At 37.6% G+C, this 13,384-nt stretch overlaps 1 protein-coding gene across 2 annotated transcripts in view; it reads left to right on the top strand.

The window, feature by feature from the left end:
- LOC127434183 (contactin-associated protein-like 2) overlaps window positions 1–13,384 on the top strand; it is a 508,727-nt gene that overhangs the window by 22,666 nt on the left and 472,677 nt on the right. The window contains exon 2 of one of the 2 annotated variants that reach the window (XM_051686736.1): window positions 4,404–4,436. The exons of the other annotated variant lie outside the window; for it this stretch is intronic. Within the exon in view, the coding sequence (XP_051542696.1) occupies window positions 4,404–4,436 (33 nt within the window). The remainder of the gene's footprint in view (window positions 1–4,403; window positions 4,437–13,384) is intronic. 2 annotated transcript variants of the gene reach the window in all.

The following is a 13,384-nucleotide window of genomic DNA, read 5'->3' as shown; positions in this document are numbered from 1 at the left end:
TTTTGAAGAATAAAGAAAGTCATAAACATCTGGGATGGCGTGAGGGTGAGAAAATGATGAGAGAATTTTCATTTTTGGGTGAACTGTCCATTTAACCCTCTACCATCTTGGTATAGAGTTATAGAGAACCTAGGCTCTTCCAGCCATCGCACAGGTTTAACCAGCCACAGGACCAAGTTCAAAGAGTTCTACATTATTATTCAGATACATCACTACCTACTCCAGCAGGAGCCTCAGGGGAATCTCTGCCCCTTCTCTAGCAAACAACAATAAATTAACACACTTAACTTGGGTACATATGTGGACCCCCTGTGTGGATCTGTCTCACATGTGGCTTAGATATTATGTATTGCTGATCCTTTTCATGGTAGAGCAACAAGCCTCCACTGGAAATGTAATTACCTTTGATTTATGTATATCAAGCTACATCTTTTCTAGTATGTAGAGTACATGAGATTTTTATACATTCATACATTTCAGTATAACTCTGAGATTGGGGAAAATGTCTGTCAATCATGTGCTTTTCTGCCAGCAGGGAAAACAGGTTAAAACTTTTCCCGTTTTCTGACTTTCCAGTTGCTCAAGGCTTAAAATACCCTTAAACTTCCTATTATGCACACCCTGGTTATGATACAATATCACGCAAACATTTTAAGTTGCTCTGAAACTCAAGGTGACACTGTGTGTTGTTTAGTCCTTACTAGTAAAGAGTCTTAATAACCTGTGATTAAATTTCAAGGATTAGGCTATACCAAAGTAAATTTACTAATGTTAGTTTCAGCTCATGTCCAAAGAGAGAGTGTTTGTACTGAACTGATAAGGCAGAAGGTGTAGTTTAAATAGTGAGGTCAATGCTGTAATTAATCAGTAACTTGCAATGGAAGGTAATGCAATTAAAATGCCCCCCTTTGAAATATGGATTTGGTAACTAATAATGAACATTTCTTTCAGTCAAAAATTAATCAAGCCCCTTATCCAATTATATTTGAAGCTCTGTCGTTTCAATCTGTTTTATGCCTGAGGCCTTCCTCCTTAATTATATTTGGTTATATTACCTACAGGTAAATCTTATAAAAATGTATCCAAGCTGCCAGAAGTGCAACTATATACAGCACACACACACACACACGCACACACACACACACACACACACGTTGGTGCAGCTATCATTATGAGGACTCTCCATAGACATTATGATTTTTATACTGTACGAACTATAGATTCTATCCCCTAACCCTAACCCTACCCCTAAACCTAACCCTCACAGAAAACTTTCCGCATTTTTACATTTTCAATAAAACATTGTTTAGTATGTTTTTTTTTCAAGCGATTTGAATTATGGGGACACTAGAAATGTCCTCATAAAACACATTTATAGCATAATACCCTTGTAATTACCAGTCCTGTGATGCTTAGCGTGAAATGTGGGTGTTACTTCCATTATCAAGTAAACGCAGTTTTTTTTTTTTTTGCAGTGTACGTTCATTCATTCATTCATTGCAGTGTTTGGATTTTGAGGAGAGGGTGTTTGATTTCATGATGGCATACATTAACTTCTATGTCAGTGTGTTACAGAATGATAATAAACTGCAAAAAATCCGGCACGCCTAGATGCAGTTGGAATTTAATCTAAGCACAAACGTAAAATTTCGAGCAAAATTATCCATTGTTTTAGTGGAGTAGCCTACCTCTGTTAGATAAGCTTCAGATGTGTGTGCTTGTCATCTTGTCACCCTATATGTTGATATCAGACAGACACACTGAGGAAGAGCCATGAAGTTCTCATCCTTGGGTATAAAGTTGTCAGATTGGATTGTAATTTCCTTTTAAATCCACACTTAAATTTAAACTTTTGTTCGACTGGATTTTGGCAACAATTATTTCTGAGGAAGAGAAATCATTTTGGGAGAGTGTGATATGTCTGAATGTTAATTTAGCTCCTGATACATGCCACTTTACTTTTTAATTGCTGTCACATGACTGTATTGCTTTTGCCGAGGCTGATGCCTCATTTACCACCTTACTGTGGTCACAGTGCTGCCCGTAAACTATATGGTAGCTTCGTGCGTAGATCAGCAAGACCTGTCAAGGTCTCAGATCTTTCTTAAAAGTGAATTGTGTAATTTTCTACCCCACTAGCATCAAAAGATAAAAAAGAACTGTTGTTCAAACAAGTTTCACAAACACTCTTTGCATCTTTCTTTGGTTAGACAAACTGGCCAAAACTCACGTCATTGGTAAGAGGATGCTCAAACTAATATAGCAATGTTTTGATAGTGTAACAGAGCCACAGAGAAATAACTTTTTAGAAAATGAACAAACGAATGGCTTACTGATAGCTGACTCAGCATATTGAGCTGGGATAGAAGGAAGAATTTCAACACAGAAAAAAATTAACAAATTGAATCTCAAAATTACACAAGCACTCCCAGGGTAACACATTTTCTGAGAAAACTTTTTTAATTGAAAAAATGTGGGAAATATGGGAAAATCATGGCTTTTGTGTAGTAAGTTGCCAAGAGAATTCTCCCGTTAAAATGACTTCTACCAGTTCTTCCTTCAGTCAAAGGGTTTGTGTGATCCCTGGTGTGGCTGTCAGTGGCAGTTCATGTAGGGAGAGTGGAAAGTGAGCCTGTACCCTTGGCCTGCAGTAACCCCCCACCATGTGTGGATTAGCCCTAAAGCCTCTCTTCAGCCCTATCCATTATTCATCAGTAAGTCTCAATAGATGTTGCCTTCTATTTGATGGAGTCTGGAATATGAAACTCTGTGAAACTTTGACATCCAATGGCATTAGCATGTAAGACTGCATCTGTATCTCATTCAAGAGACAGATTCAAGAGTAACTAAGGGAGTCATTATCAGTGTATTCTGAAAAATACAGTCATACCTTATAATTATATTTCATTTTGCAGTATTTAAGTATGAATGTAGAATAATTCCATGTAAAATAGATGACTACTACATAATGTGTTATGTGACTACTACATGTAATGTGTCTAGAAACTGCTACGGGAGTACAATTTTCGATTTCCCATTTGGGTATTCTGTATGTTATGAAAGATGACTGCAGTAAAGGTAGTGTTTGTGTGAACCAATACATTCCCAAAAGACTAAAATTTTTCATAAGAAAGTCTTTGTTTTTCTTTTCTTACTAAGCGGTACCCTCGTGTATTTTACCTCCAACATATCAGCAAGTTATAGAATTTTAGATTCAACTAGGTCAGCTTATGAATGCCTTTCACTTGCTCTGAGCAAACATAAAACTATGAATATTTACAGATGATGGTATTTCTTCACATTTTGTTTTCCTCTTGAGGTGTGGGCCAATTCTGCATTGCTGATTTTGTATTAGTGTGTGTATGTGTGTGTCTTCTTTTTTAAGATTTTGAAATTTAAAGTGTGTTTAAAGTTATATTTTGGCAAATGTTTGTTTACCCAAACAATATGGTAAGTTTTAATTTGGTTGTCTGCAGTTTTACAAAATTAATAAATCCACATTTCTTGTTCAATGGATTAATTCACCCAAATATGAAAATGTTGTCACTATCTACTCATCCTTAGGCCATTTCAAACCTGTATTATATTCTTACTTTAGTGGAACACAGAATGAGGCATTTGGAATGGCTAATTTTGAAAATAATGCTCATGCTGATCTTTTCTGTGCATTGAAAGCAAAGTGACTATTCAGTGTCAAGCTCTAAAAAGGACAAAAAAATACCATAAAGTACAATTAAAGTAGTCAGTGTGACTCATGCAGTATATATAACGTCTTCTGAAGCCATACAATAACTTTGTGTGAGGAACAGAACGACATTTATGTTGTTATTCACTGAAATTCTGTGGTAGCTCTCAAATCCCATTCACGTTAGCAGCTATTCATATATGGCACGTTAAAATGCCTTGCGTCGTGTTTGACATTAATAATGTTAAACAGCATTTGTTCTTGTGCATAGTGTAACCGATCATGACACGGCATGTTTGGAAGCGTGAATGACAATTTTAAAGACTTTAAGTGTATACATAGTTTTTAAAAGTAAATTGTAAGTAATAGAGTTTCAAACTTTAAACATACATTTCCTCTTAACAATTAACTCTAATACTTAAGGAAGTTTAGTGTACCCCAAAATAAAAATTCAGTCATACTTGCCCTCATGTTGTTCAAACCTGTGTCCTGTGTGAAAAGTCAAGATTTTCATAGTAAAATAATTGACATTTCGAGTTGTTTCTTAACAAAACCTATTGTAAGCCTTCAGAATACTTGGAATATGATGCATGAGTCACATGGGCTACATTTTTACAGTTTTGGTCACTTTTTAAGCTTTAAAGTTACTATAATCTGCCATTGTATTGAAATCAGTGAACCAGACATTGCTTAAAATTCTTCCTTTTGTGTTCCGCAGAACAAAGTCAAACAGGTTTGGAACGACATGTGGGTGAGTAAACTATGAAAACATTTTCATTTTTGGGTGAACAGTTCCTTAATATGTGCATTTTACGATAAGTCCATACAACCATTAGGCAGATCACGTTTGTACATCCATACTTATAATAAAAAATCATGTTTTTTTTTTTATATATACCATTACTACAGTAAATTACTCATTTCTGAGAATGACCAGACAGTAAATAACCCATGGGCTCCTTGTAAACAGTAGAGGTGTGTACAGGGTCGGCGCCACGAGGGGCACCAGGGGGCAGTGCCTCTCTGGCAAAATGTTGTATTTGAACCAAGTAATTTAGCTATTATCTTTTAAATTAGTTTTACTTTTTTCGACAGCCTGAATATTCAACTCAACTGTAAAATAAATTACATAAAGCAAATTAATTCTTAAACTATTTTTGGTGAGTATTTTAATGTTTCAGGTGAAAGGTGACTATCAATTGACTGCTCTCTTCTTAATTAGAAAACTTTTGTCTGCCATATAATTCAGTCAGAGGCTGAGCTCAGAGGCTCAAAGGCTAAAAGAAGGAAATTGATTTAAGAAAAGGAATTCAACTAGGATAAGGATTTAACTAAAAAAAAAAAAAAAATGCAAGCATGGAGAGATGCAGTCCTCAAGACAAGAGATTTAACATCAGCACTCAGCATGTTAAATTGTTCTAATTGTGAGTCCAGCAGTTTACTATACCTATTGTTGTGTTTTGTTTATGAATATAAGTGAAGTTGTCTTGTTTTATTTATGTTGATAAACGGATAGAATTTCATGCACTCAAAGAAACAAAATCATAACAAAATTCCATCAAATTTAATTGTTTTAAAAAAATTACATTAATAAATGTATTGAGGTTTTATTCATTTAATTTTGTTATGAAATTGAAATGCATAAATCCTAAATATAGGCCATTTTTGGAGTGTATGCTCCAGAGAATCATTTGATTAGACATTTATTAGACAAACATTTTTAGATTTGACTTTTTGTTTATTTTGTATATTTTTGGCATATTTTAAAGTGCTTACATGCCACGATTTCAGCCACACGTATACAGGCAAGGGATAAAGAAGCTTCTTCTGGCCGCAGCCTCTGCTTCACAACACCAGGAATTGAACATCATGTGCTCTGCTTTAGGAGGTGTTTAGGTTAGTGTGGTTTGCAAGCCTCAATCCAGTTTTTATTCGATGAAATGTTATAGTTCTCTCATTAGTAATTTTAGTTACTGTTAATTTTTTAATTAACATTTGCCTCGTGCTTATTTTTAAATAATTCATTATTAGGAAAATGAGAAAATGAGCATACAAATTGTAACTGTCAAATCTTTTTCATTTTAACAGATTTTATTTATTTGGAATGTTTGGTGATGTTTCAGTTGAGTTTATGCATGTGCATAGCTATCAAAGCCATGACTCGCACTGCCTTTCAGATGACAACGAAGAAATTATGAAAAAAAAAAACACATTTCAGCAGCGTTACATCTTAGGGTAAAGTGACAAATCTATGCCTCCTTTTGAAATTTCAAATGCTCCCTCAGGTAAATTATCATGGCTCCGATTCTGGGTGTGTATTCCCTCCGAATCTCTGAAGTGCTTGTGGTGTCCTGACTTGCCTTCTCCCTTACTTCAAAGACACTCTGCCCACTCTCATGTGCTCAGGTGCATCACTCACAGTCCCGTGGTGGACCTTTGTGAACAGGTTCTATGGCAGTAGTCCGCACAAGACCTGAGCACAAATATTTTCAGGTGTGATATATTGAAAATATAAGGGAAGTCATTAAAAAAAAAAAACAACCCCTCACCTCTCTGTCAGTATAAACAGATGTATAAGCAATGAAAACACTCTCACAGATTTAGGAAGGGCAATTCAAACCGTTTTCCATTGATCAGGCAAACAGATAGTCCCAGCCAAACTCATACCATTGGTGGAGCCAGTGTTGCTACAGTATGTTATGCTGTTCGGGAAGCTCAAACAAACATAATTTTTTTCAGAGGAATCGACATATGAAAGGCTAAGTTGTCTCTACATAATGGGATAGGAGAAAGTATTTTAACATTTTAAAAATTATGAACATCACCTTTAAAAGATGCATCAATCAACAACCTAAATTACAAAAGTAATATACAAGTAATTACATCCCAAAAAAAAAATAAATAAAATAAAAAATACAATTGTGAGAAAGTGTGAGATCCAGGGCATTTACAGCTTCACTTGTTTGTTTTTGACAAAAAGAAATGGTCAAACTCTTATGAGACAATAAAACTTCAAACTAGATCGCTGCAAGGTACGCCAGTCAGGCGAAGCTGGGATCTGGCAGGCTTACTTTGATGGATATCAGGGACCATATGTACCCCGCCCCTATTTGTTGCTTAGCAGCCATTTGTATTCAGAAGTCATTTACGCACTTACTTCATTTACGCAATTCATCGAGAGGCCCTTCTAGGATAATGCAATAAACATTAACTAAACTACATCAAATATAACACAGAATACCCCAAAGTACATAACTGATAATTAAATAAGAAGAAACATAACTATTCCCGTAAAATGTAATGAAATGTTATGGTTCACGCAGGGAATTCTGGGAAAGCCATATTATTGTTTCCCACCATAATTTTAACTGTTTACTGTAAAAAGTACATGTATTCTATTTATTTTTTTTTACTCCCTAGCAACCGTGCCAATTTGGTTGCTTAGGAGACCTGGCTGGAGTCACTCAGCACGCCCTGGGATTCGAACTAGCGAACTAGCAAACTCCAGGGGTGGTTTACAATATTTTATCATAAAATTACATGCATGTTCTTGTTAAATATATTATAATTTTTTACCGTTTATGTTTAGATAATAACCTGTTAACCAATTAAAGGTTATTTTCTGTAGCATTTTCACATTATTTTACCATTAAAATTAGTCATTTTTTGCATCTATTGTTTGGCGGAGCTATAGAGCTCCAGATGTGTTTTATGTTAATGAGGCTTGTAAAGACTGCCACTATTGTGGCAAGTGGAATTATTTTCAATGCTTCATCTAATTCACTGAAATATCACTGAGCAGCTTTGCAAAGGATGTTTGAAAGATTGCTTTGTAATTTGGTACATCTCATTTCTTGTGACTCTGTGCTATATTTACGGATAATTTTCCAGCTTCAGCTGGGTAATATGGAGGGGGGTATTTAAACAAAGTGGAACATTAGAGCCCAATAGATTATTACTGAGTGGTTTACTTCTGGAAAATTGCCTGTGAATCAGGATGTTTTGTTATTAGCTTTGCTTTACTCAATAAACCTTTAATATTAGATAAATGGACCCAAGATGGCACCGAGTATGGCTGCTGTGTTGTGAGCTCCGACCCAATGTTGCAGTTTTTTTTTTGTTTTGTCTACAATTCTTATGTTTTTTGTCTTGGATGTTGTCTGCTTATTGTCTACGATAGACAAACACTTTTGGACATTGGTTCTGCAGTAGCACACCGAAAACCAGACTTTAAATACCTCAATGCCGACCCGCTGTTTACAAACACGCCAGCGGAAGCCCGGCCAGCGGAAACGCAGCCAGAAAAAGGGAAGGAGAGCCGGTGTTCTCATCAGACTAAGACGTTACACAAATTGACCCCAAATTCTACTGGCAAATGTTCAGTCTCTGGACAACAAGATCTGCAAGTTGAGAGCACAGATCTCTTTCCAATGAGAGACGAGGGACTGCTGCATTATCTGCCTTACAGAAACTTGGATGTCTGTGGAGATTCCAGACTCAGCCATCGAACCTGCAGGGTTCTCCGTGCACAGAGCGTATAGAGTGAAAGGGGTGGTGGTGTATGTTTTATGATCAACAAATCCTGGTTTGATCAGAGGAACGTACATTCTATCAAGTCTTTCTGCTCTCCTGATCTGAAATTTCTCATGCTTCTGTGTCAACCGTTCTGGCTACCGAGGGAATTCACAGCGGTCATTATCACAGCTGTGTACATCCTGCCACAAGCCGACACAGACCGGGCACTCAAGGAACTGTATGGGAGCATAAACAAGCAGAAACCATGGATTAATAGCGATGTTCGTGCGGCACATAATGCGCTTTTAATTCTAGGAATGCGGAGGAACATAAACAAGCCAGTTATGCCCTCCACAAAACTAGAGCAGCCAAATGCCAGTACAGGGACAAGATTGAAGGACAGTTCAACACCACCGACTCTAGAAGCATGTGGCAGGGAATTAATATCATCACGGACTTCAAAGAGAATAAAAACCCTGCCATGAACACTGCTGTCTCTCTCAGATGAGCTAAATACTTTTTATGCTCATTTCGAGGGAAATAACACCGCCCTCGCGGAGAGAGCTCTCATGGTCAAAACTACAGAGGTTAGTTCACTCTCCATCTCTGTAGCGGATGTAACCGATCCTTCCGACGGGTGAATATCCGTAAAGCCGCGGGTCCAGATGGCATTCCGGGCCGTGTCATCAGAGTGTGCGCGAACTAACTGGCTGGTGTTTTTACAGAGATTTCCAACCTTTCCCTCTCTTTGTTTGTAGTCCCCACATGCTTTAAAACATCCACCATTGTGCCTGTACCAAAGCAATCCAAAATTACTTGCTTAAATGACTGGCTTCCTGTTGCTTTGACCCCCATCATCAGCAAATGCTTTGAGAGACTAATCAGAGATTACATCTGCTCTGTGCTGCCTACCTCACTGGACCCACTGCAGTTTGCTTACCGCAACAACCGCTCCACTGATGATGCCATTGCATCTACACTACACACTGCTCTCTTCCACCTGGAAAAAAGGAACACATATGTGAGAATGCTGTTTGCAGACTACAGCTCAGCATTCAACACCATAGTGCCCTCCAAGCTTGATGAGAAACTCCGGGCTCTGGGCTTAAACAGCTCACTGTGCAGCTGGATCCTGTACTTCTTGTCAAACAGACGCCAGGTGGTTAGAATGGGCAGCAACATCTCCTCATCACTGACCCTCAACACTGAAGCCCCGCAGGGCTGTGTTCATATATATACACATACATATATACCAGGCGATGTGTGAAAAAAAGCTCGGAGGATCATCAGAGACTCCAGCCACCCGAGCCATGGGCTGCTCTCACTGCTACCATCAGGCAGGCGGTATCGCAGCATCAGGACCCGCACCAGCCGACTCCATGGCAGCTTCTTCCCCCAAGCAATCAGACTTTTGAACTCTTGATCTCTCACGATCAATATACATCAGCATTGAACTTTATTAATCTTACACTGGACTGTCAAAAATTATATTCTCTCTTAACAACACACTGGCAACTGACTATCAACCGACAGCCTGAATGTCAATACAGCACATACAACCTACTGTATATTTTATATATACTATATTTATTGTATACTGTGTATTCTATATTGTGTGTATGCATATTCTATATTGTGTGTATTGTATACTGTACATTGTATATTATTATTTGTATTTTGTGTTGTGTGTAATTGTGTATATTAGATATGTAAATTGTGTTGTGTAAATCTGATGTTTATTGTAAATTGGTATATGTCTCATCACTGTCGTGACTGCTATGTTGCTCGGAACTGCACCCAAGACTTTCACCCACTGTTGCACTTGTATATATGGTTGAGTGACAATAAAGGGATTTGATTTTATTTGATTAAATTACTTTAAGGCTTTCTAAAGTCATGCTTTACAACAATATTAATTATTAGTTACTAGATTAAATTCTGACTTCAGTCATATTTGATAAACAACCGTAAGACCTTAATTGTGTACTAATCTATTTTAACAAGATATGATATAATTATTTATAGGATGATGATAAACAATATGCTTACTGAAGCTCTCTCATCTTGGCAAACACAATTGCTTTGAGATTCCTAAACTATAGCTTAGTTTGTCAAATTAAGCATCACAATGTTTATCTGGGCACCACCAAAATGTCTGACTGTGTTTTTTATAGTCAAGATAAAAAAATACATTTACTTCTTTACTTTCTCAATATATGTTTCTGGTCTTACTGTGCACAATGTTATGAGTGTATGTTATTCCAAATATAAATGTCTTTGTCATCTTTCATCCAATGGAATAACTTGCACACCATGCCCTCTTATTTTTCAACCCCTCCAAACTGCTTTTACAGAATTCTACAAAATGAAGTCCAACAAAATCCTAAGCTATAAACAAAACACCAAAACAAGGTTAAAAGGACCACAGAGAGAACTTTTGGTGGTCCTCCTTATAAAAGGACTCAATGTGTGGGGTATCGGTTCCTTAAAAATACACATTCACCCTCTGATCCCACACTGTCCAAATGCAGCACTTAAAATGTTTCCTTAATACTCTGGAGCTCTCACAGCTTTGTATGTGTGGGCTCAGAAAAATGTTGGGACACAAATGGCCAATACCGAGATTCACTGGGGATGGGTCATCAGCATTCCTATTGTTGATCTGCCATATATACACATTGCTAAATGGACTACTTTTGTAAACACATTTAGCTCAGTGTGTTCACTCTTTAGGGCAAGATCATGCCGAGGCCATGGGTATCACCCCAGCTCTATCTCAGAGGTAATAAAAAAGGGAATGAATGGTCTTGGCAGGCTGCAGGGAGCTTTGGAATACTAACTTCTATTGGAAAGGTAGAATTCTCAATCATGCACAAAGCTCAAGTGGCGAGTTTAACTGAGTCTAGGCATTAGCTTCTACATGAAAGAAGAGGGGTGGAGGTGGTGCCCCCGGTGTTGGGTGGTGGTGGTGGTGGGGGGGGGGGGGTTAAAAGGAAGAAGAATCTGTGCCACAGGCTGCTATAAAAGTACCAGCAGAAAAGTGAGGGGGGTGAGAAAAAGCAATCTACCCCATTAATCCTGCTTTCACTCTAGCAGAATGACTTAAAAATAGATAATCATGTACTACCATCAACAGATGGATAATCACTCTTCTTTGTCAAGCCTTAGCGAAACAGCTGTGTTGAGCTCTGCAGCTCTGCGATTGGCCTTTCCCTCAAGTCCACCCTCAGGTACCCCACTGACGTTCAACCCCCTTCCAGCCCAGGTCATTGTGTAGAGAGCAGGAACCCAACAGGTTCAGTTACATTCCTTGTTCCCTCTTTTCCTGATGTCCTAGCAGACACAGGTCACAGGAGACACATGTACCTGCATTCCACACATTTTCATATTTGATTCAGAATGTCAGCAGCAGTCAAATAGTGACTTATTTTTATTTTTCATTACCGCTATCATTGCTTTTTAGTTGTCTTTTTCCAAATTAGGATTGAGTGTCAATGTGTCAAGCAATAGAAAAATGATGATAAGTTGACTCCATGAGCAACACTGGTTGACTAACTAATGGACACTACCAGTGAAAAGTTTTTTTAAATGTTTTTAATTTTTTTTTGCATTTTAGAATGATATTAAAGTCATCAAAAAATAACAAAATGCAATATGGGAATGATGTTGAAACAAAAACTTTTTCGTTAAAATAATAATAAATGGGGGGCTGGGTAGCTCAGCGAGTATTGACGCTGACTACCACCCCTGCAGTCGCGAGTTCAAATCCAGGGTGTGCTGAGTGACTCCAGCCAGGTCTCCTATGAAACCAAATTAGCCCGGTTGCTAGGAAGGGTAGAGTCACATGGGGTAACCTCCTCGTGGTCGCGATTAGTGGTTCTCGCTCTCAATTGGGCACGTGGTAAGTTGTGCATGGGTCGGAGTCTCCGCGGTGTAATGCACAACGAGCCATGTGATAAGATGCGCAGATTGATGTCTCAGAAGCGGAGGCAATGGAGTCTTGTCCTTGAGGTGAGTAACTGTGCCACCACGAGGACCTACTAAGTAGTGGAAATTGGGCTTTCCAAATTGGGAGAAAAGGGGATAAAAAAAAATGTAAACAAATATTAAATGGTCTCATGAATGTGACCGTGGCACCAAAAGTGGGGGGCACCAAAAGTGAGTGAAATAGTGACATAGTCAGACAAGGTTTCTAAGGTAAATATTAGAGGTTAATCACATTGGAATAAGTGTGTAAATCTAGGTGAGTCTGTAATACAAGCATTACAATGTATAGTTTTTCAAATGATGCATTATAGTAAAAGTGGTTTGATATCATAACATTGATTTGTGTAAAACTGAATAAAACGCACAGTTGTTGTAGCACCATGCTACATTTCACCAGGAATACGACTGCGACAAAAATTAGAATTCTGCTCGTAAAAGTCAGTTTGCAAAAATGTTGTTTTAGAAACGTTCATTCTGTGAGACTAGGTTGCTTATTAAACAGCTCTGGATATTATCTCAGCCAACTTCATGGGGTTCCACCTGGGATACTTTTTGAACAGTTCCAATGTAGGGACTTTCTGGCTGCTTTTCCTTTACTATCTGGTTTAACTCATTCATTTCAATAGTTTTTTTAATTAAAATATTTGTTTTGTAAATAAATACATACATGGCACAATTTATATTTGTCTCAAAACTCATTTGAAGCATTTAAGCATAATCCTTTAGATCAAAAGGTTTTCAAGAAATTCAGTCAAGTGTGTCCAGACATTTGACTGGTAGTTAAATCTCTCAATATCTCATGAGGAGATGCTTAAAATCACTAAATAAATAAATAAATAATAATAATAAAAAAAAAAAATAGTGTTGCCTTTTCAGCTTATTATAAGCAATTTTGGGCTTTTTTTTTATAATGTCACTTATACATTTTGGCAGTCTTACTGTAGACTGCACCTTTTTTGGTTTAGCATTTCCAGAATACAGTTGCATATTTGAGCTCATGCTTGGCCCCTATAGCACAAGCTCCACCAACATTTTCTACATTACAACTAGTCTATTATATCATGCATGCACACCCTCACATACAGTGTATGTTCCCTTTTGATATTTTTTTTTCTTTTATTACAGCCAGATGTCAGGCCTTGATTTCATGTCCCCCATACCCCCTGCTGTGCTCTATGGTTTTACTCTATCTTTGCT

Source organism: Myxocyprinus asiaticus, chromosome 44 (genome assembly GCF_019703515.2).
Source record: "Myxocyprinus asiaticus isolate MX2 ecotype Aquarium Trade chromosome 44, UBuf_Myxa_2, whole genome shotgun sequence".
Classification (NCBI taxonomy): domain Eukaryota; kingdom Metazoa; phylum Chordata; class Actinopteri; order Cypriniformes; family Catostomidae; genus Myxocyprinus; species Myxocyprinus asiaticus.
This window is presented reverse-complemented; position numbering and strand designations above follow the sequence as displayed.